This window comes from Chiroxiphia lanceolata, chromosome 5, assembly GCF_009829145.1.
Source record: "Chiroxiphia lanceolata isolate bChiLan1 chromosome 5, bChiLan1.pri, whole genome shotgun sequence".
Classification (NCBI taxonomy): domain Eukaryota; kingdom Metazoa; phylum Chordata; class Aves; order Passeriformes; family Pipridae; genus Chiroxiphia; species Chiroxiphia lanceolata.
Genome location: NC_045641.1, coordinates 7,451,718 through 7,475,540, shown reverse-complemented (window position 1 = coordinate 7,475,540; position 23,823 = coordinate 7,451,718). Strand labels below are relative to the sequence as shown.

Sequence of the window (23,823 nt, the reverse complement as noted above, 5' to 3'; positions counted from 1 at the left end):
GTAGAGAGGCTGAGAGAGCTGGGGTTGTTTAGCCTGGAGAAGAGAAGCCTCTGGAGAGATTTTAGAGCACCTTCCAGTACCTGAAGGGGCTACAGGAGAGCTGGAGAAGGCATGTGATGATAGGACAAGGAGGAATGGGTTTAGATGGAAGGAGGACAGGTTTATATTAGTTATTAGAAAGAAATTCTTTACTTTGAGGGTGGTGAATTGCAGAACAGGTTGCCCAGAGAAGTGGGGCTGCCCCATCCTTAGAAGTGTTCAAGGTCAGACAGAACAGGGTTTTGAGCAACCTGGCTTAGTGAAAGGTGTCCCTGCCCACGTCAGGGGCGTTGGAGCTGAATGTTTTTTAAGTTCCCTTCCAACCCAAACCATTCTTTGATATTTAAAATGTATGTTTATTTTCCCCAGCTACAGCACTGAGTGAAAAGCCCCACAGCTTCTTGAAATGTTAAGCAGTTTTGCAACTTCCTCTCTCTGCCTCAATAATGTAATATTTTTGCTGATAGCACTTTGTTTTGAGACTGAGATGTAAATCTGTCTTCCTTTCTGCTCGTACCAACACCTGTTTCTTCCTGTGTTCACAGAAAGAAAAATACCATAAGAGAGATTTTCCTCCTCTTTTCCTCTTTGTTTTTTTTTTCTTCACTTCTCTCCCCCTTTTTACTTTAGAACATGCTCAGTTAATTTAAAAACAGAGCTCTCTTGGAGACATAGTCTAGGCACATTTATGTTCAGTGGCATTTGGTTTGTGTTAAAGGAAGAGCTTCCATTAAAGGCATTTCTCAAATTGGAAACCAGAGTAATAAACTAGCAAGTGCTACTTGTGTTTGGTGGTCTGGAAATAACAGAAATATTTCCACTGCTATTTCCAGCAGTGCAGTTTAGATTGCCTTCAAACAGAAGTCCGTGCCTCTTGCCTAACCAGGACACACGGAAATGAGATGTTTCCAGCTGTGTTCCCGGTGGTGGTATGTGGCCACATCTGTGGTTAGGGAGAGCAGTAATTCTTCTTGAGGGCTTCCTTGGCTTGTGTGGGTGTCCTGGGTCCAGAGAGGAGCTCTCTCACTTTGGGTGTGGTGTCTCTCTCAGTATTGGACTGCTTTTGTTCACCAGTACAAGCACCCCCAACACATGTTTATCCTATCCTAATATAAATGTGATCAGTCTAGAGTCACAGAAGTGTTCAAGTTGGAAGAGATCTTTCAAGTTCATCAAGTCCAAACCCTGCAGTGAGTAGGGGCATCTTTCACTAGATCACTGTTGCTCAAAGCCCCTTGCAACCTGACATTGAACACTTCCAGTGATGGGGCATCCACAGCTTCTATGGGCAACCTGTGCCAGCGTCTCACCACCTTCATTGTTAAAAATTTCTTCCTTGTGTCCAATCTAAACCTTCCCTTTTTCACTTTGCCCCTTGTCCTGTTGCTACAGACCTTGGTAAAAAGTCTTTCTCCATATTTCTTATGAACTGCCCTTATATATTGAAAGGCTACAATAAGGTCTTCTTTGGGCCTTCTCTTCCCCAAGCTGAACAGCCCCAACTCTCTTCAGCATTTATTTATAGGATAAGTGCTGTTCTCTTTTTTTTTTTTTTTTTACCCCTCTGCTTAAAAAGTCTGGATTGGTTTAGACCAACCAAAAGAACCAGCTTAGCCTGGGCACGTATCTTTTAGATGTCACTGTTAGAGGAAGTGGATTGTCCTACTGAGTGAGTGACCATGTCTTTCTTCCACCCTTGCCCTGTGCCTGATGTTTAGCTAGCCACTTCCATGCCAGGAGATGAGTATTTCTGGCAGTTTGGGTGCCTGGGGCGGGGGGGTGTGGATGTGTGCCACCCTCTCACCAGGCAGTGCTGGGTATCCACTGGGCTCTGCAGTGAGTTCAGCCATTGATGGTATTGCACAACTCTTTGGGATTCTACATAGAGAACTAAAAAATAGTTTTCACCATATAGCATTTACTTCACAGGCTCTGGCTCCTCACTGGATTTCAAATGAAGGAAACTCAGATGTGTTAGACTTGGTGACCCTTCTTTCAATTCTTTTCAACTGTTCGGCTTCCAGGTGTAAAAACTCTTTCCCTCTTCAATTTTCCCAATCACTGGGGCTTTCCACAGTTGCATAATGGTTTAGTCACCTTCCTGCACAGGGAGGAAGGTGGGTTTTCTTCACCCATATGTAGCATGTAGGAGGGGGTTCTTCTTCGGTTCGGCTTCTCTCACACCGTAGATGGCAGGGACGCATTGCTCTCATTCTTTAGATGACTACTTCAGACATTCAAACATTAATGGCACTTGCAGTGACTTTGTTATCTAGATAATTAATCCACAAGGTATTGCACACAATGTGGTGAATAATACAGGAAGTGATTAAACTGAGTATTTTCCATGGTTTTGCACCATACAGTTTGTGAAGCTGGAAGTAACTGGCATACTGGAGATATTGTAGAAAGCAGTGGCAGGTTTGATTTGTTCAGTATTACTGTAGTTTATGAAATTTGGGCTGGAACTTCCAACTATTTTGATTTTTGAAGGGACCTTGCCCACTTCTGTTAAAAAGCAGTTTGAGACTCTAGGTTCCTTGGACGTCTCCTGACTCCAGAGGAGAAAGGCAGGGGTGTCTGGAAGCTACTTGAGAGTGATGATATTTGACTTTAGCACTGCTTTCATTTGCCCTCTGGATAACCATGCTAATGCTATAAGGAGCTTGCTTTCCCATTTTAGCTGCAGCAGTTAAAGGCCTAAAGGTAGGTGACATGACTGCTTCTATAAATATGTGTGTTTTAATCAAGTCATTGTTTATAATTAGATAATAATCATAATGATATAAATAAGGGTTAGAGTGGGATATGTAAAAGGTCTTAAGAGAGGCAGAGACAGTCGATGCTTTTAACTGTGGTATCGGGTAGATTAAGAGAAGGCATTTACAGCTGAACTACGTTGATTTATCTGATGTAAAGAAGGGTAGAATGAGAGGTGAGAAATTGGATGAAATTCTTGTTGCTGTGGCCTTCTGTGTGTCTGCCTTACTCATTTAACGTACTGCCTCCTCCTGCCTCTCGAGTCACTTGTTGAAGTAATGCAGCTGTCCCACGGGAGGTTTTTGGGAAGGGATATTTAAAAGTCATGTTCAGAGGTCTTCTGTTAAATAGATGTCAGTACCCTCTGGCAATAGAAATACTCTCTGGATGACATTAAAGAACTCTGAAATTGTCCATAGATCTCTTTTTCCTGATAAATGTCTGTGCTCTAGCCTTTACAAACATACCCATTTTGGCTCTGCTAGAAACAACTAACAAATTTGTTAATCTCCCTAATAGTGAGAGTGGTACTTCTGAGGGTGAACAGGCACATTTGCTGGCATGCACTTTAGTAAACCTGCTGTTGCTGTCTGGCAAAGTTCATCCATTGATTTCAAACTTCTCATGGTCTTATTGTAATTTTTTTATCACTGTGTGAATTTAACTAAACACTGTTGTCCTGGAAGCACTGGGTTTTCAATGGTAGTAAATGTTTATGTTGAATAGAAGCTATAGGAAAGCACTGAGCACAGTAGGATGCGAATCAAAAATTATTTGCAGACATACACTTCCTGAGTCAAAACCTGCACCCCTGTCCAACCACAAAGACTTACTGTTTGCTCCACCAGGCCCTGAGGTGTATGTATAATTAGGTGTGTTGGTGAGAGGGAAATGGCTCTTGAAAGAGGCTGTTTAACCCAAAGCTGTGGGGTTGCTAGCTTAGCTACATACCAGACAGTGCTGTGTTGGTGGACTCTCATGGGGGTGACTGTCACCCTGCTCAAAGGCATATAATATTGCATCTCCTGCTGCCCAATTTGCAGCAAACAGGTTCATAGTGCTGTCAAGGTGAGGTTTGGGGATGAAGGTGGCAATCAACATCTTTTTTATCTGGAAAATCTGAACTAAACAGTTACCTAAAATGCGGGATTTTGCCTTTGTGTGAAAGATGAGCTGACAGTTGTGTCTCTCTGGGGGGATGCAACATTGTGGGCAGTCAGGAAATTTACAAAAATTCTCCTATTTTATGTCCCAGAGGCCTTTGGTTTCCAGGAAGATACAGAATATAAAGTGGAGATAATGATTCAGCCCTCTGTGTAGACTGATGGAGCATAGTGGCTCCCTCAAGTGTGTGTGAACAGTGAGGTTGCTCTAATTTTGGTTCCAATTGCCTTTTGTAAAATAAATGTATAACATGAGCTCTAATGAAACTTCAATATGATTGAAATCTTGTCAGTTCAGCATCACTGGGATTCTAACCTTTTCCTGCAAGTTGTTCTGCTTTGTCTGTAGGGTTTCAAGTGGTAGGATTCTCTGCAGTAGTTGATTGTGTTTATGCTGGCATGGCTGTTCCCACTCTGGAGTAACTTCACTGGATCCTGGTATGAATTAGACCCATGTGCTGATTTTCACTAGTACATTGCACAGGCAGAAGCTGCACGATCCCAGCTGATTGTGTCTGTCTCTTCTGTGGGTTTTGCTTCCTCGCAGGGCCTGTTTGCTCATGCAGGTACAGCACAAGTTGCTCTAGACTTTCTCCTGTATGGGTATCTGGGACTGGCTGGAGCAAACCATTTTCTGCTGGAAAGATCCTTAAGACACACACCTGGACGAGCAAACACTGTGTTCAAACCATATTCACCATGTTCAAACGTTTACAAGTTGCAGAGTGGTGCCATTGGTACCTGTGATGTTGCTGCTCTCAGCAGTGCTGGAAAGGTGCAGGTGAGAGCACAAGAAGTATTATTGACAAATCTGTCCCAGGAAGGCTCCTGGATTAATTCTGCCAGCCTGTTTGCTTTTGTAGCCAAATGCATTCCTAAACTGGAAATGGATGCTGTTGCTGCCTTTGTTGTATTTCTGTGCAGCTTTTCCAATCTTTTTTGGGGATCAATATTATAGCAGGTGGGACAACATCCTCTGTACAGGCTGGGTGCTGGGTTCAGTGTAGCAGGTCAGAATATTATGTTTAACATTGTATTATCTTTGATGATATGAAAAAAGTTATGGCTGACTTGTAAACATTCACATTAAAGGATGACTATTAACATTCCCTTGATGAAATGGGACTTAACTGTAGCAAACATTTGCCATAATCTTAAACACTAATTTATATAACATTATATAAACTCGCATTGGGGTAGTGGCTGAAGGTGCAGCATTTACACCCTGCTGAGCACCAAGGCTGTTGAGGAATACATGCTGTTTTAAAGAGGACAGATTTTGATAAATATGTCTCTGTCTTATTACTAACATGCTCAAGAAGAACATGCTGTATTCAGCAGTGGGATAGGAAAGCCCTCAGGCTCCCAGCTCTCATTCCGGCTTTTCAATGTGGATTTTCATCTTGGAGTCATTTCTGAGAACATGTTTACTAGTGCAGCTTAAAAAAGCATGTGTTTAATGTGTCTCTTTTTGTTGTTGAGATGATAAATCCACAGACAAATAACAAATAAAAGAAAACACTGGGGACTTTGGTAATAACCTGGGAAGGAAGAAATTCATAAAGATAGGCTTGGAGTGAAAATGGTGTCAGTCCTTCAGGCATGAGGCTTGCAAATCCTTTGCAGTTCTTTCAGCACCAAGTTCATGGCCTCTGTGTTATTAGCTCTAATATCTCTCTAAATTTTCTTCTGTGCATCTGTTAATCCATAACTTTGTACCTTACTTTAAACATCATCTATTTAATTTTCTAAACTTTGTTCAGCAAATTATGTTTGAATTTTGCCTCTTGATTCTAAAACAAGCATTTGTTCAATCCTAAAAAAAAAAAAGTGCTTAACATGAAACAGCTCCAAAACTTCTGACAAAATGCTGCCTATAATAGAACAAAGCATAGTGTTGTTGTAATTTATGATGTTTCTTACTGATTTGCTCATCCATAAAAGCCTGTCTTGCTCTCTCCGCACTTGGTATCCAACATGTTGTCTTCCACTGACAACCACAGATTGTTCCAGAGTAATTTAAGCCTCGGCAACTTGCTCAGCATCACAAATCCAGCTTTTGGTAGAGCTGAGAATAGAGCCTCTCTCTTCTGTCCTGACTCAGTTCCTCACTGTAATTGCAGAGCAGCCTTCCTACTGAGCCTCTGATGTCACCAAGACCATTCTAATGAACACTCCCACTTCATATTTTGATTAATTCCCCACACTCAGTCATTTTTTTGCAGCTTTAAAACATAATTTCTCAGTGGCAAATATGTGATTGTCTAATTAAAAAAAAAACAAAGCAGGTGTTAATATTCTACTTTGTAATCTGGAATTCTCCACTACTTGTTAAGCAAGCAAGTTGAGAAAGTAATCGTGTTGTAAGATGATGGACAAGTTGTGGTGTGTGCAGGAACTTGAGCAATTTGGGTCAGATTTATGGGACTAGTAACAGGTCAAGAATTTACAGTAAAGGAAAGGGGCTTCCACCTCCTTTTATTTTTTTAGAAACAGCACTCACGTTTGCAGACCACCTTTCCAGTAGAGAGGTACAACCCCAGGAATCAGCAATGCATGAGATGCATACAGAAATACCAGTTCACCTTTCACCCTTGATCATAAAGACAGTTCTTCTCTTTCTGATAAGTCCATAACGTGTTTGTAGGTTATGCAGTCATGGAGAAAATAAGAAATTAATTTAGTTACAGGAAACACAAGAGGCAGTGCTCTCTGGGATGCAGCACAGCACCTTTTCAAAAGTGTTGGGGCTCATATGGGCTCATTGGAATTTTCATGATACTTTTTCTGGGTTTGTTTTTTTGTTTGTTTTCTTGGTTGGTTGGTTGATTGGTTGTTTACTTTAATAGTTCATTTAGCTATTGAAGGAGTGCAGGAAGAGGATGGCAGAAACACCTCTTGCCATTTCTTTCTTCCTTCTACAAACATCTGAGACAGTGAGATGATGTCCTGCTGAGGACACCGCATGGTGACATTTTTAAGGAGTCCTTTACATGCAGTTTATTGACAGCATAGAAAGTTTGTTGACCTGAAAGTCTCCCTCTTCAGTCTCAGGCCCAGCAGGTGCTCAGAGCCCCCCCCCGAGTTGTGTTCAGCAGTGCAACAAAGAGCAGAGCTGGCTTCAGGCGTGAAGAGGTGCAGCTGGCAATGGAGGTTAGGATTGCCCATCAATAGGTATTCATCCTATTAATTAAGCTGCTGCTGTTAAAACCGGAGCTACAGGACAGCTTTTCAGCCTGACTTGTATAGTAAGCTGAGTCACCTGTGAAATTATGTTAATAAGAGGGCTCTAAGGCTTGTGAGGAGGCTTTTTTAAAACCCTCTTCTCTTCGGCTGGCAGCACCCCCTTTCAGAGAGGTGGCTGCCAGGCTGTCTGTCTGCAAGTGACAAATGGCATTCACTCCTCTGGAGGCTCTGTATGCTGCTTTTGTGAACCTTGACTAGCGAGAGCCAGGCTGTGACCTCACGCTGCTTTTGTTCCTCAGCTTATGATAAAGCCTCAGCTTTATGATAAAGCCTTTCAGCCCCTTTCTTGGCTCTACTGGGGTCTTGTTTTGCAGCACTTCAGTTTTTTGCTTCCTTAAGGTTTTTCTTTATTTTTGGGGGCATGAAGAGACACGAATATCACGTTTTGTTTTCCTTATTTCCACCATTGGGAACGAGTCTGTGACTTTTTGAAATAAAAGTGGTTTATTGTAACGGTTTGATGGAGATCCCTGAAGTGCCTCTCAGGACTACTAAGGGTTTTTCACTTGTTTAACTTACATACTTTAGAGCTCTTACAGTTCAAGTCCAGTTCAATTCCACTTCTGTAGCACATAAAGCAAGTGAGCCATCCTCACACAAGCCCTGGAGAAGGATGTGAGGAGCAGGGCAGAGGGGTCCTGCTAACTCTGGTGACACAACTCGCCCTCTTCATAAGTGCTGCTGAGGAAGGACAGTCTGAGACTTTCCTCCAGGTGGTCTCTCAAGCAGAAAGGTAACAATTGTAGGAAATTCCTTTCCTGCCACCAGCTCACAAGCTCAACAAACAATCCCTTTGTGGAGACACTGGGGTCATCTCTCTAGTTTCTTATTCTTTGTTAACTTGGAATTTGTTGAGTTTCTTTCTGAGGGATTAGGGGGTGGTGGTCTGTTTCTCCCTTCCTAAACCTCTTCAGGCTTAAGAAGGCCAAAGAAAGAAGACAATGTAGAAAACATCCTGGAAACAGTCCCCTGTCACCATGCACAACTTAATTTCTTCTGCCAGAGGATAAGCTGAAGTCACCCTTGTATACACGCTAAGCTTGTGTGACTGCTTTTGTTTTAGGTGTTGACATTCTGGGTTCTTTATTCCAGGGAGGCTGGAAAGCCAAAGGCAACTCAGTTGTGTGAGCAACACATCAATATACTGTTGAGATGGAGGCATGTTTCTTTAGAGAACAACGCCCTTCCGTTGGAGAAGCAGGGCAGGCTGTGCTACACTTTCATGTGCAACACTCAGCCCTGCCCTGGTGTCGCAGCTTCCTGAGTTATGAGGTTGCAGTAGAAGCTGCTGATTGTAGCTGCTCATCGAGAGCACCACTAAAAAGTCATGAGCTTTGAGAGATGTAATCCAGTGTCAACATTTTTTGTCCATTTTTATTTTCTTTAAATTCTTTTTTTTCAGAACTCTCATTTCTTCCAGCAAACAGTGAGCAGAAGATGTGCTACTATATGCCCTGTGGCATGTCATGTTCTTTGCAGAACTCCCGTGGATCACTGTTGCAGTTTAATAAAATCATGTGTATCAGGCCTGGCTGTTCTAGGCACATATGGTGTATGCCCTGCCTCTTGTAGCACACACTTGCTTGTTTTGGCTGCCACACATTGTTACACCCACTCGCTGCTTTTAAACCATTAGGGCATCGTACCTTTGGTTAAGGTCAGGAGTAGGGTGTGGAACAGCCTTTTCTTTAATTTCTTATTCTACTTGGCTTTTGAAGATTGGTCATCAGTTTTACTTGTCTCTTTCTTTTTGCCTTTTTCTTCGGGTCTTTCTTGCCTTCCTTTGTAGTTGCCTGAGCCAAGACTAACTGCTTGAGGTGAATGTTTTATTTCTTTCCTGTGATTAAGCTGGGAGTGTGTTAGTTTGGAGTAGCAATAGATTTAAGGAAATTATTTCTTTTTGTTTCCTTTTCTCTGTTTCTAAGAAATTATCCTGTTTTAAGAAATCAAAACAGAGGCTGGATGCTTGCTCTGAGCTGTTTGTCACAAAAGAGAAGAAAAAAGCAATCTTTACCAGTGCCGATTTTTTTCTTCCTCCTAGGAAAAGTGTTTATTCCTAGAAAATGAAAGGAACTTGAGTTGTTGAGTTGGCAGGTAATTGATACGTATCTGCTCTGTCTGAAGAAGTACTTAACTTTTACATAACTACCTATGAGTGTTTAGGAAGCTGGCAAGCTGCAGTGGACTGTATGTTTTTCATTATGTCAGTGTTTTTAAACTTGTTGAAAATGGGCTTCTTTTATGGGTGGTTAGAATTCCTTTCAAGTTGTCATTCAGAAAGCCCCAGAGGGGAGGGGAGCTGTGACAGCTCAGCAGATCGTGCTGTGCCCGAGCTCCAGGCAGGATGCTGCTGTGCCCTAAGGAACAGCACGTGGCACGAAGCAAAATCTGGTTCAGCAGCCCCGCTGTGCTCTGGTTGGCAAGACTTGGGGGTTTACAGTGCTGGAGTAACTGAGGCAGCATGTGAGATACTTTGCTCAGTCTCATTTTTGCTGCTCAAGCTACTGAATGCATAACTACCTGATTAATGCAGAGATTTTAATCTTCTGACCCCCCTTGCAAACACTTATTAATTGCACTCATGGATTTTAAATTTGTAGAACTGAAAGGGATAATTATGATGCTGTAATTTGGTCTCTGCATGCAATTGAACAAAAAAAATCTTTTACTAAATCTAGGGGTTTATTCCCCTCACTTTGAAACGTGGTCTTTATTTAAGCAATTTGTTTTCTAGACAGTGATCAAACTTTCTTAAACCATTGTCAGGCTTGTTGCTTATAGGATTATCAGGCTGGTATTAATCTTCACTTATTAAAAATCAAATGAGGAGAGCTCTTAGAACTGCCTCAATATAGGGCATGTTCAGTACATAGATGTTGCTCTTCCATTTGCTTTTTAACTTCCTGTTTTCTTTATAACTAAGAAAACTTTGTTTGCTGTGCTGTTTGCTTGCTATTTGTCATATTTATATGGGTGCCAAGTAACCTGCCTCTTCTCTTCCTCGAAAATATTTTTTTTCCAAAATATTTTTTCCACATATATCAAAGGTAATTTTACCTTTTTTGACTTATATCTGACATAAACTTGAATGGTTCGAGTGGTTGAATATTTGCCAGGACCCTCCGTCATTGTCATCCTCATTATCATCACAGCATCCAGAAGAGGATTTCTGTTTCAGGAGTATGGCAGACTCCCTTTTGATCCTGGACGTTGCTTGGCCTCACTGGGACACGTTACTCTCTAGATCTTGTGAAGAAAATACAGAACAAGTGCAAAAACAACCACATGTTTCTCTCTTCCCTGAAAGAATTGTGCTGAAGTCCTGTGAACTAGATTTTAAGAGCATTCAAGATTCCCCAGTCTCCTCTTAGGTATCTCAAGTCAGATGTTAGAAATATTTCCACTCAGCAATCAATAAGAGGTGCTGCCTGCTCTGGATTTCCCCCTCTCCCTCAGAAATACACCTGTTTGGTGTTAAACCTCTTGTATTTGAAGAATCACTGTCCTCTAATGCTGATAATTGCAGAAATAGAATGACTTGGAAGTGAGATTTTTCTGTAAAATGGTGTGGAATTTAGTCTGTTTGCTCTTTCAGTTTAGTGGTTTTGTATGTAAACATGGATTCGGGTCAGTCTTCCCCTTTCACCCCCCCAACTTTTCCTATTCTGTTCCTATTTGCAGAAAGTCCTTTACCACTGGGTGCCACTGTTTGATAGTTCTTAACATTTGCAACAGTGAAGCCCTTGAAAAAACTGTCCGCTCACTCTCTGGACTTCTGATTTTGAATCAAGGCTCAATTTTCATATGGAATCCTATTTTTTAATGTGGTTATATTTTATTCCACCAAACTTGCCCTGATTTTTAATTTAGTGGCCTGCACTGATTGGTCTACAACACTGATGGTACACTGCAGCTGCAGGGAGTATAAACTGATCTTATTTGCTTTTCTAATCTTAAAATCTCTTCAAAAAAATGCGTCATTTCAAAATTGCATGTGAGTCACTGTTGACCCATGTATAAATAAATTGCTCGTTACGTTTGGGGATTAATCTAGTGGCAAACTGTGCTGTTGAGTGCCTTTCCTAAGAGGCATAATTTCAGTTATCTCCTGAAAGTCATTTTATTGCGGTGTAATAATTACCTGTGCAGGTATTTGTATATTCAGTTGTGTGCCTTTGCTAGTCATGATTTACTCCTTTCAAAGGAATGATATAGATGAGATGGTGTGGGATGTGCACCACTTGCTGTTCTGTGGGATGAAAACACAAAGGGTCTTTTTGTTGAGGTGTCCAAAACACTGGGTCTTCTCCTTGCCATCGGGATGCTTTCTGCATCCCTAACCCTGTCTAGGGATTTCAGTAATCACAATGTCCTGAGCGAAATGAGTATGGGGAATATAAAGTCTTTTAATAAACATGCTGGAAGGTTTGGAAAGATAAATGATGTAAGATGCATTGCCTGTTTTATCTGCTGATAGTCCCTGATTGGAATCACGGTGTTACAGTGGATGGATTACACACCAGGATTTAGGGAAGATGGGTGCTGTTCACAGTGTGCTGGTCTTCATCCAGTGTCTTTCTGTCTTTTTTTACTGCCTTTATTTAAGATCAGATGCTAACTAGTTTGTTGCAGGGTAAGTCTATATCTGAGTTTAGTCTGTATATGACAAAAAGGGGACCTTTTGGAAGATCTCCATCTCCTCTCCCAGAAATCTTATACCTCTTGTTGTGGTAGGAGGGGAGAGGCACTTTCACCTCTCATCACGAAGCTGCACTGACACCTCCTCAGCATTTTAACCGAGCAAGAAAAAAAAGAAATGCAACTATTTAGAGCTGGTACTTTGAGCTGTTTTCAAAGTCAGTGGCAGAGAGCTTCATTGCAGATCTTGCAGCTTGAGGGAAGTATCATTTGAATTAATACAAGTTCCTGTTCTTTGGGCCTGGGGTTTTTGGTGGAAGGTGTAAGACCATATTAAAACTGTCTTCCTGCATCTTTTTTTCAAAGTAGAGACTAAGAAACCAGCCGTTCTGTCCTTACCAGCATTGCTCTTTACTCCTCAGCCTCTCAGGGGGTCTAAGCTGTTCCCTTCGCACCCAAGACTTGACTGAACTTCAAAGCACAGGAACAGAGACTGCCTGGTGGTGTTTAAATTGAATGAGAGCCATAAGCAGCTCTTTGCACTTGAGAGAATTGTAACAGTGTGGAGCAGTGCCCCAGATCGTGCACTCTGCCTCCCTTTAGGTGTCAGTGCCAATGCAAACATCTTTAAAATGACCCTCTTTCTTCTGTTTTCTTATCTAGTGGATATTTTATCTGTGCTTTGTCGACATTAATCTCAGCAGTACTTAAGGGATGAAAATGAGCGTTAACTGGGTTTCTGTGAGATTTTTAGTAGTTTTGTTGATTTTAGTGTCCTCTAAAGTGACAACAGGAACAGCTTCAGTAGCCAGCAAACTCTGCTTCTTTCCATATCCTTGACATCACTGAGATTGCTATGAGCTGCCCTGATCAAGTGAGCAGCACCCTTGTTCTCGAGACAAGTCTATATGGTCTGTCAGTCTTTTGGCAGCCATGCAACTAATGAAGCTGTTAACTGATGATACCCCAGTGTCAGGGAGATGCTGTGAGTTAAACTGTCCTGGCATGGTATGGACAGAAGTCTGTCAGTCTTGCTACTTCGTTTTCCCTGCTGGAATCCAAAGATTTTGAAGTGTGTGACAGGAAGCAGCGAGATTGGTCTTGCAGAAGCTTGTGGTCGTTTCTAAGATGCTCTTCTCTTGTATGTATGTGAGCTGGGGCACACAGGGATAGAATAACCTTCCTAAGAGCAGTAAGCCAAGGCTGGAGCCGTAAACAAAAGCCAGATGCCTGCCAAAGGGTTTAAAAGTCCAATGATCTTAAATTTATTTGAAGAATAGTAATGTAGTAAGTAACCTGGTAACAGGACAGTATTCAGTGAGCGATCCCTGTGGCACAGTAGTTCACAGTGCCCTAACCATGTTTGATTTTGAGGTGAGTGAAGACACTACTCTTCTGATCTAGTAGCAAAAGTCTTGTAGGTGGGAAGTGGCAGCTTGTTTGAACAAATCATGAGGTGCTGGGAGGAATTGCAGCCACCAGGACCTCTCTGGTCCTCCCTTTTTCCCTCCGCAGGCAGTCTGGCTGTGTTTTACCATGATTCAAACCCCATCATGCCTTTCAGCCACGGAAGACAATGTGAATAAGAGCCAAATTCCTTGGACAGTGTCTGGCTTGAGCATCTTGGCTAGGAAGAGTATTTTGTATTCTGTTTTCAGAAACTCTTACTTTGAATTAAAGAGTGAACTGTGGGAAGTTATTAATGATATCTATAATCAAGGATTAATCAAGTAAATCTCTGGAGTCAAGTGCCTCTTACTGCACTGAGAACAGATAGATAAAGGAGATAGTGGTGTGAGCTTTCATGTGAAAACAGTGCTGAGGTGGGGCCTCGAAAACACTCTGCATTTAAGTAGCTCTTTTGCTTTCTACCCGAGCTGGCTGATGCGAGGTGGTGCTGGTCGAGTAACATCTGAGCAGAGACATGCTGAAGAATTTTTATTTCAGTTCCTCATGAAATTGGAAAGGGCAGAGTAAAACAATATTTTTGTCTCAAAGAATGCCTCTGGGTTACTTGTAACAAACCGCAAGTCTACGCGGTGGTTTAAAGAGCTAAAAATGTAAGTCTTAAAAAATAGCGTCTGATGGTTTACAGTGCAGCTCAGAACAGATGTTGGAGCTTTTTTGAGAATAAAATCTTTTTCAGGAGTTATTCAGTGTTTAAGCGAATGCTTCTGTGGAAGATATTAGTTCAAGAATTTATTAAGGCAAGAAGGAAATCACGTGAATTTAGCCTTAATGTAACTTTTGGATCTGATCTAGTCTATTATTTTCATGTCCATTGGTATTTTTAGGCATTTATTTATCTGCTTTTTAAGGCGCCTCAACTCTACCTCTGCTTTCACAGCTGGAAATAATTGTGGGAATCATCTGAAGGGTGAAAATGCCATATATGTGTGTAATAATACAAATATATGGTGTCTCACAGGAATTTTTATATTCAGATTCCGTATGTAGAGGGTGATTTCTGGTATGAGGAATATCAGATACAAAATAAATGCAATTCCCTGAATGCCATATAAACATGAGGGTTGGGGGGGGGGGGGGGCAGTTTGCATGAACTTCTTTCTCCCGTGGAAGCCATGGGAGCAAAAGCTTTTGTTGTAGCAAAAGCTCTGGCAGCTGCTGAATCAACCTGGCATTGTTAAGATCTACTTTGAATCTGTTAAAAACACTAGTGGCTGTCTGCAACTCTCTTTGTACACGTTTCCAGTGTTACTACCATTAAGGGACTTTTGTGGAAAAAAACCCAACTCTGTAGATAGAATAAAAAATAAATAACATTGGAAGAAAACGTATCTGGTTGGACAAGTTCCCCCAAATGACTTGCACGCTTCTGGCATGCTCTGGTTTCGTTGTATCTCCTCAGTATGATCAACTTTTGAAGGGTGTCTTCTCTTCTTCCTGAATGTACTTGCCTTCTGAGGAAATTAAATGAGAGAATTGCGAATATGTGACCACTTGGTCTTGGCTCTTCAAGCCTGAGGTACCTGAATGGTAGTACTTGATTGCTCTAAGAGCATCTTTTCATCTGGAAACATTAAACTTCTGTCTGGGAGGATATTTTAAGTAATTTTTCTGCAGAGGCATTTTCCTTGTCTAGTGGGATATCGAAACTGCTTCACAGTTCTGTTTGAGGAGTTAAAATTCCTCTTCCATGCAGGATCCCCCTTTTTGCCTTTCTCGATGAAAATCCGCATGTACCTAAGATTAGTCGAGAACTGTGAGAGTTACTTAGGCACGACAAGACAAGGTAGATAAATGCTTTTGTGCTGCTTGTGCAGCAACAGCTAATTCAGCAAATGCACTGGGGAAGGACCTGCCAAATTAGTGGGTGTATTAAACTTGAGTCAAGCTGAGCTAAAACATTCCCAGAATCCAAATCTCCTTTGTTTTGGAGCGAGGTAATGGGGAAACACAGAAGAGGATTGTGCATTCTCAGTTGATCTTGTAACAGCAGATGGTTAAAAGGAGCCTCTCGGATGCTCTTAAGGCAGCATATTCCTGTTAAGTGATTATTTGGATTATTAATGTCCCACTGTAGCACCTAGCGATGATCTGAAGCAACTTTATGGGCTGTGACTTTTGTGGTGATGAGCACTAGAGACTCATGGAATTAATAACGTTTTAATTGTTATTGCTTGAACATTGATTAAGTTTTGTGTAAGGACTTTTAAGGGATTCTGTCATCGAGCTTGACTGGTTTGTTGGTGTGAGCCTGAATCTCAGGATGAAACTCTGGGACTAAACTACTCTGCTCCTGTCTGCCTTTGGTGTGGTGCCTGTCTGTCCTTTGTGCCTCAATTTCCTTTTTATTTCCTTTTTGTGGGAAACTTGCCTGTTCTTTTGTAAATGTTTGCTTTGAAAGGGTGTGGGTAGAGATCACACTATCTTAATTGTATTGTTTGCATATAATACTACACAGTGACTGCACAGGGCTGGGTCAGTGTCCTCCAGCCAGGCTAAGGTTTGCAAAAGGGTGTGAGAGGATTCACTGAGTGGGAACTGGGTGCCCTGTGGTGCTGGCTCTGCTTGGAAATCCTAGCTGAAATCATTTGCAGCTTAATCACACATGGAAAGAGTCTTCAGTTTCCCGGGGGAGTTTTATTCATTCATGTTTGCTGCAAGTAGAGTTCATATTACAGTGGGAAACCACGATTCCTGACCTCTTGAGTTGAATACATGTTTTAAAAATAGAGATGGGACAGAAGAAATAAGAATAAATAGACTTCACTCTAAGGGCTTGCTCAAACCAAATCTACGTGCTGCAAAATATTGCATCAAACTTTGAGAAATGATTGAATCAAATTGTTTTTCAGGAGCTTATGTTAAAAAAAAAATGTATATTTTTTTTTTTTATGACAGACAGTTGTAGGTAATTCTGCATTTTTCATCTTTGTCTAAGCAAACAAGACTTATCTTGAAGCAGCAGCAGGTTATTTTCAGATTTACTTTAACGGAGAGCTGTTCGTGATAAATGGCTTCTAGAAGACTCACAGCCCCATCAGTGCAACAGAACTGATAGAGGAGTACAGCAAAACAAATATTTACAGGGAGTGTTTATTTTGGATGCAGGTTAGATGTGTTATATTTGAGTTGTTTTAGTTGTGGTAAGCCTGACATGAACACTGAGGAAGTATGAAATGTTATGTAAGAAAAAAAAAAGAACTGTAGCTAGTTTGTTCACTATCTATGGTAAAGAGAACAGACCTCTACAAACGTTTTATCAACAGCATATAACAGGTGCTGTGTGGCGTGTGTTGAGAAGTTTGCTGAGGTTTGGGGTTTTGGGGGGTTGTTTTTTGTTTATATAGCATGCTGTTGAACAGTGAGGGATTTGAGTTATGAGTTCAGCAAAGGGCCACCAGGATGGGCTGCGGGCTGGGGCGCAGGTGCTGTGGTGGAGGCTGAGGGACCTGGGCTGGCTCATCCCGGAGCAGAGGCTTGGGGGGACCAAACAGCAGCCCCCTATGCCTGGGAGGTGCTTACCAAGAAGACAGAGGCAGACTCTTCACCAGGGTGCATGGGTGGAGGGTGAGAGGCAGAGGCAGGAGTTGAAACAAGAGATTCATGTGGGTGTAAGGAAAAACCACCATGAAGGCAGGTGAGAAGGTTGCCCACAGAGGCTGTGCAGCCTTGGAGAACTTCAAGACCTTACTGGGCAAAGTACTGAGCGATCTGGTCTGAGTTTATAACGGTTCCTACTCTCAGCAGGAGGTTGGATTAGAAGTCTTTCAAGTTTCTTCTGACCTCAGTTTTCCAATGATCCTGTATTGTTGGCATGTATGGTGATAGATGGCTGCTTGATTGAAGCAGGGAAGACTCTGAAGGGATGATGGGAGAAGTGTTTTTATTGCATGATCAGTGTCAGTAAGAGGTTTATGTCATGTACAGCAATACACTTCCATGGTTTGGAACTGCGGGCAATTTTTATATTAATTTGAGAGGTCCCTGTGAGACCTGACATCCCCTCGTGTTCAAAAATATTGCATATGAACTTGCCTTAAAAAACTCATGAAGGAAGCCACCCTGAGAGCAGCTCACACTGATGTTTCTCATCCAAGTTACTCCACAGAAACTTGGTGTGTGAGATGTAGCACTAAGAAAACACAGTCCCCATCATCCATTCAAACAAAGAAGCTGAAAGATCTATGCTGGGTCAACTGGACAATCCAGAGTGTCCTCCCTGCATCTGCTGAAGACTTAATCTTGTTTTGCTTCTTTGCCTGTTAGCAGCCCAAGCTGGGTGATGTGGTACTGCTCAGTTTTAATGTACTGGAGTCTTAATGGAAATCTTTCAACTATATCAAGTGGATTTCGATCAGACTCGAGCAACAATACGAGATTCCTACTGAAAAAAATAGTGTACGGATTTAAACTGCAACTGAACAAAGGTTTTGTAGCCCATGGAGGGAGAAAGGGAGGGAAGGGCTGGTCTAAATTAAAGTGCATATTCAGCTTTTACTGGAAAATGCACAGCAAATCCCAGTGATTCTCTGATCTGTCTCGTAGCCCCGTGTGTACAGTGTGCACCATTCAGCTGTTCTGCCTGTCAGGCGGGTGGAAGTCTCTCGCCTTTTATTCGTGTCCCATTGACGCATCTCTGCAAACCCACAGGATGTGAGATTATATTTTGCATTTCTGTTTGAGAGGCCAGTGTTTCATCAAACTGACTATTGCAGATTCTGGTGCAGGCAGAATTGCTCTGAATGTACTTTGTTTTGGATGCTGAACTTCTTGTGATTGAGGCTTTTTAATGGAAAGAGGTATGAATGGTTACATATAAATTATTTGAAAACTATAATTTACTTGTCAGTTTTTGATTCAAAATGTTGTGATTTGATGTGTAGATAAGTTTTCTATAGGTAGGTTTTCCATAGCAGAATAGGAAAATGCCGCATTTCCAAATGATATAAATCATCAATTGCTTTCAGATCAGTGGATTTCTGTGGACTTTTTTGTGGCCTTAAAGGAACAACCTCACCTAACTTTTTTCCTCTACCTCTCCATTCAGAAATCAGTCCCCCACCCCAATAGTTGCAGGTCTGGCAATTTCCACACAGAAGCTTTTGCTCAGTACAGTTCACGGCTTATCCACAGGTATTTTCCCTGTAACTGACATGAGACTGATGGCAGAAAATGAGTCTCATTCATAATATTTAATATAGTCGATATTTAAAATGCCTTTTGGGGACTCAGTGCTGCTGATCTAAAAATGCTTCATCTGAATAGGCTTATTAAAATCAATAGGGGTCTTCCCAAACTTACCCTGAATTATTTGTCTAGTTCCTCATAAAATGGTGGGAAGTTGTGTATCCAGGTCACTGGATGAAGCCTGTTGAAGATGCCACTGTTATGAAATTGCTGTCTATTTAAAAAGAAGCTACTGATGTTTGCTCTGAGAGCCTTTACTTACTACAGACAAAATAAATCCAGGAAAAGAATAACTTGACAAAGGAACATACTGCCTTTATGGTTTAGTATGTCTTTAAAAGGCCTTTTGGTGTAGAGTTACTACAGTTTTTCCCCTGTTTTACAGATACTGTGAATAAGGACACTGAACCCAAAGATCCATATCCCATTCCAAGAAAGATTATGGCTGAACCAGACTACATAGACGATGACAATCCTGAGTTAATTAGACCTCAGAAATTAATTAATCCTGTGAAGTCATCCCGGAATCATCAAGATCTCCACAGAGAGCTACTTATGAATCAGAAAAGGTAAGAGTCTAAAAATCACTCGTGCCACCCTCCCACCCCAAAGACACAGACTGAGTTTTAGTTTTATCAAAATGACTTTGTACCCAAAACCCAGCAGACACTTTTTGTTGTTTCAGATCTTGTAAATTAAAAGACTCTGATTTTTAACAGTAGCATTTATTTCTGTTTGAATTTCAGTTTCTCTGCAAAAGCTTGCTATAGAAGTCTTCTTATTTTGTCTTTGTGAATATTCACAGGGTCAGTTTTGGGAGGAAGGAGTTCACTTCTCCCTGTCACGTTTCATGTGGGTTACCTGGGCACTGTAATTTTGGCTTGTACTCTTCACTTTATCAAGTATTTGACAAAATTTTGCTATTAACAGCAAGATGATCAAATCTGTGGGTTTTCACCATTCCCAGCGCATTAAGTTTATGAGGCCACTTTTAAATCAAATAAATCATATAGTTTATTTCACATGAAACTGTTGTCTGTTTGCTTGATCCGTCTCACACTGCAGTGTCATAGTCTGGTGCCTGCTCTGCTGCTGCACAAGTGGTTCTTTGTGTGTTACACAAATGCTGCCTCCTCCCTTCTGGGGTGGGATGCACAGCTGTTCCTCTATATATTGCTTTTAAAGATGTAAATAACAGTAACTTCATTTCATCAATTTCAGAGACACGACCACCTGGCCCAGGAATAGCTGAAGTTCTATTACTAAATCTCTTCAGCAACTGAGAACTCATTTAGAAAACACATAGTGGAGGAAAAGCCAGCAAGCCTGTTGATGCTCCTTCATTTAAACCAACAGAAACTATGATATAAATGAATGATTTGCTGCATTTAAGCCACCCAAAATAGACTTTTCAAAGGCTAGATCTGGGGATCTATAAAACAGAGGTGGAAGAGCAGTATTTCAGAGTTCATTTGAGAATAAAGTTGGAGGTAGCAGCCATTGAGGCTTTTTGAGGCTCAGGACCTTGACAACAGCGAGTAGAAAGCTGTGGTTTTGGCTACTCCAGCACAACTAGATTTGTCTGTTTAGTAGGAATAGTCACATTATATGGAAGTTTCTCCTTTTTTTTTTTTTCCGTAATCCTTTGGCAGTATAGTATTTTGAGGAAAAAAGGGGTCTTTTTATGTGTAATAGCAAAATCTTCACAAATGCTAGGCTTAGAGTCTTAATTCTAAATGAATTGCATACACAACATAGCATTTCTTTAGTGATGAAGATGTTTTAAGAATGCCAACTGAATTGGAAGAAACTGGCCTAAATAGGTGTTTGTCCTATTTTTCATTGATGGGATTAAACATCAAAGTCACTTTCTAGCACCAAGAAGTTTATAGTCATTGAAAGAGAAATAGTTGAAGTTTCCCGACTTATGATCTTAATCTAAAGGATGTGGAGGCTGCAATAAATTAAGACTATTTTTTTTTCTTTTAAGTTTATGAAAGCATAAAGCACTTTTAAATCGTATGGAGTTCTTTTCTTCAAGGAGAATATCCTATTACACAGAGAAGTTGTGCAGCCCTCAGTACCCGCTCTTCTGTTATTCTGATTTTGATTAGCTGCAGCTGTTAATTTTAGAGTCTTATTTATTGGTGCAGAAATTAAATACTTTGAGGGGTTTCACCAGCAGAAAAAATGGTATTTTTTAGAAGAGAGTTAGTCTTCAGTGCTTTGTGCCACTGTACTAGCTCTGTTAGGAGGCTTTTCAGTAATGTAGGTATTAGGCTTGTGTTCTGTTTTGTTACAGCAAACTGTCATATGTATGGAGGACTTCTAGTGCTCTTCTGCTGCTCAACATGCTGCTTATTTTATTTTGAAGGCTCAGTGTAGACACCAGCAGCTTCACTTTTTTGCCCAGTTACCTCTGAACAGCCAGAAATGGGTGTTGGAAGATATTAGCCAGCACTGGTCTGATCATTTTCCATGCCCACTGCGAGCAGTGTCTGTTGGGCCTTGAAGTGGTGTAGCTATTTACTTGCAGAAATGGAGTTTTGTTTGGGCAAACAAAGATTCAGTTAGTGCTACCTCAAGGCACTGGTAACTTTTCTTAAACTATTTTAATTATTAGGAGTCAGCCTCAGCTCTGAGGAGTATTTTAACCCTATCACCTCTAACCAGTGTTGTAGCACATTTTGCTTCCCCTGCATCGAAACTTTAGGATTTGTAATTTAACCAGAACGATCACTAGGAGGTGATACAAGACCCCAGTTAATCCAGTATCTGCCAGTTTGTTGCTTTTTCTTTTTACATAAGAGTAACATATTACAGTTCTGTTACAGATCTGACTGGCAACCCCATCTGATTAGACTGAGAGGTTGCATTTACTTGTAGCTTCTGCAGGTCCCCTTTGTTACAGCTGCAGCACATCTAAATCAGTCTCGTGCCTCTGTTTTGTTATGGTGCAACCTGACTGAAAAAGCAGGAACAACTAATGTTACTTAGCAGCTGGACTCTGGTTTGTGGCTATCTTGATTGCTGATTGCTAGTGTGGAATATTCCACTGATTCTGCTCTCACTGATCCAGTAGTAGTAGTAGTAGTAGTAGTAGTAGTAGTAGTAGTGGTAGTAGTAGTAGTAAAAAAAAAAAAAAATCACTCCAGCTTTTCCTGCCTGACTTCAGTTTTATGTGTTAAAATGTATTTAAAATAGCATGAAACATAAAATATGAACATGATCTTGTAGCTTCTGTTGCATTGAGGCCATGAGATCTATTATGAGAAATAAGGAACTGCATTTGGTGTTGCTAAATATTTGATTTTTCTGTCAGGGTATGTGCAGGGATAGAGTGTTGCATAATAGATGGAGTCATTCCTAGATGCCACCATAAAATGGCATTTTAATGTTTTATTGGACATACTGTCAGATATGCATATTAATGAATAATTAGGCAACCACAGTTGTATAGAAAGTAGGGAAGGGTAAAAATACGCTTTCTGAAAGCTTATTCAGATTATTGAATTTCTTCAAGTTGAAATAAAAAATGGTTGATGTTAAACTTAATGCTGGATAGTTTCACGTAATCATCTTCAGAGGGAAGATGACAATAACAAGGACAGATTTGGGATCACTCTGCTCTGCCTTAAGTGACGCTAATACCTGAATAACAGGGAGAGCTTTGAATCTTATCATAACAAATTTTGAAACCATCACAGCATAACAGAGATAAAAGAAATAGCTGAAGTCACAGAAATGAGTAGGAGTGAGTATCCATGTGTATGCCTGTATAAATAATGTCATGCGTCTTCCCTAAGAGGGAGCTTTCTCATTTCGGAGTAGTTGGCTTGGAAAGCAATTTGTGCTGAGCAGACTTGAAACATTCAGTTGATGTAGCACCCAAAGGCTTGTGAGAGGGAGAATCCTCCAGGCTTTGTCTGGTCTCCAAGGTGACGGCAACTTTTTTTTTCTGGATTTTTGTTGTCTTAGGCTCTTTGTGATGTTGAGTGTAGCCTGGGAGCTCTCACTGGAAATAGCTTCACAGCCAAGCATGGGTAAAGCTGTCACATTTTCAAGGAAAGGAGAGAATCCACGATTTCCCGGAGCGGTGTGACAGACCACTTTTTAGTTTTGTCCATGCAAAATTCTGTGGGTAGAATACCCTGCACAGGGCTGTCTGAACAAAGCCATTCTGAGTTATCATCCAGCAAAGGAATTTCTCTTGTCCAAAATTTGGTTTCAGCTCTGCTAGTGTAGAGATTTGTGATTTTTTTTTTTTAATCCATTCTTTTGGAACTGAGAGAATAGAGTGAAGACAAAAGATGAAAGTTAAAATAATGAATTATGCAGGAGAAATACTACTGTGCATGCTAAATATCCACAGTGGGTTATATGGCTTAAATTCTAGCTTAGGGTTTTGGTTAGAAACCAGGCACATGTCTGAATGTTCTTTTTCCTTTTAATTCATTATTTATATCCCGATGTATCTAAATAGGCAACTGCTTCAGTTTAGAAAACCCGCCTGCAATTCTGTGTGAATTTCTGCTAATTAAAACTGATCTTTCTTCTCTCCCTCCCCCTTTTTTAATTTGAAGGGGTCTTGCACCTCAGAACAAACCGGAGCTACAGAAGGTGATGGAGAAAAGGAAACGAGATCAAGTTATTAAACAACAGAAAGAAGAGGAAGCACAAAAGAAGAAATCAGACCTGGAAATAGAGCTACTGAAACGACAGCAGAAACTGGAGCAGGTAAGATGGAGAATAACACTACTTGTAAATATCTGCATCTGAGCTACTCACCTGAGGCTCCCTTTGCAGACAGGAAAGAAGCAGCAGCCAATTTTTGGCATATTTCCTCTGATCACAGCAGATATCTCTTTTAGGATAAGTCAAATCACACTCTGTAATTACCCATTTTTTGTCACTTGCTGTGTAGGAACTGCATATGGGGTCTGCCTTTGGTCAAATGAATCCTGCACCAGCCAACAGGAATGTTAGTGGAGCACTGACATTACTTAACCATTAAAACGGTAGTGAATTAGTCAATTTTTGTAGTCTTAACTGTGATCCACTAAGAATGGCTGTTAGACTGCAATGCATCAAAACTACATTTAATGAATTTTAAAAAACCAATTGATTCTCCTACCTTATACAAGAAACTAGATTACTTTACAAAGATTTTTTTGTGAGCCCATTGGTGTTTTCAAATGAAGGAAGAGATCCTCAGACCCTGAACACGGGGATGATGTGGAGTTGGAGTTCATTGTGGTGAAGCTTTTTGCTAGGCACAGGGCCAGCCAAATGTCTCTGTACCTCTGAAAAACATTTTGTGTGC

At 41.0% G+C, this 23,823-nt stretch overlaps 1 protein-coding gene across 4 annotated transcripts in view; it reads left to right on the top strand.

Moving 5' to 3' along the window:
- The window catches only part of FAM107B (family with sequence similarity 107 member B), a 60,002-nt gene that overhangs the window by 31,642 nt on the left and 4,537 nt on the right, over positions 1-23,823 (top strand). For 2 of the 4 annotated variants that reach the window (XM_032689087.1, XM_032689085.1), the window contains 2 exons: positions 18,886-19,069; positions 23,084-23,237. In XM_032689087.1, the coding sequence (XP_032544978.1) occupies positions 18,942-19,069; positions 23,084-23,237 (282 nt within the window). In that variant the 5' untranslated portion in view covers positions 18,886-18,941. Of the gene's footprint in view, positions 1-12,894; positions 12,992-18,885; positions 19,070-23,083; positions 23,238-23,823 lie in introns of those variants that run through there. The other 2 variants (XM_032689084.1, XM_032689086.1) reach the window with 2 other exon arrangements.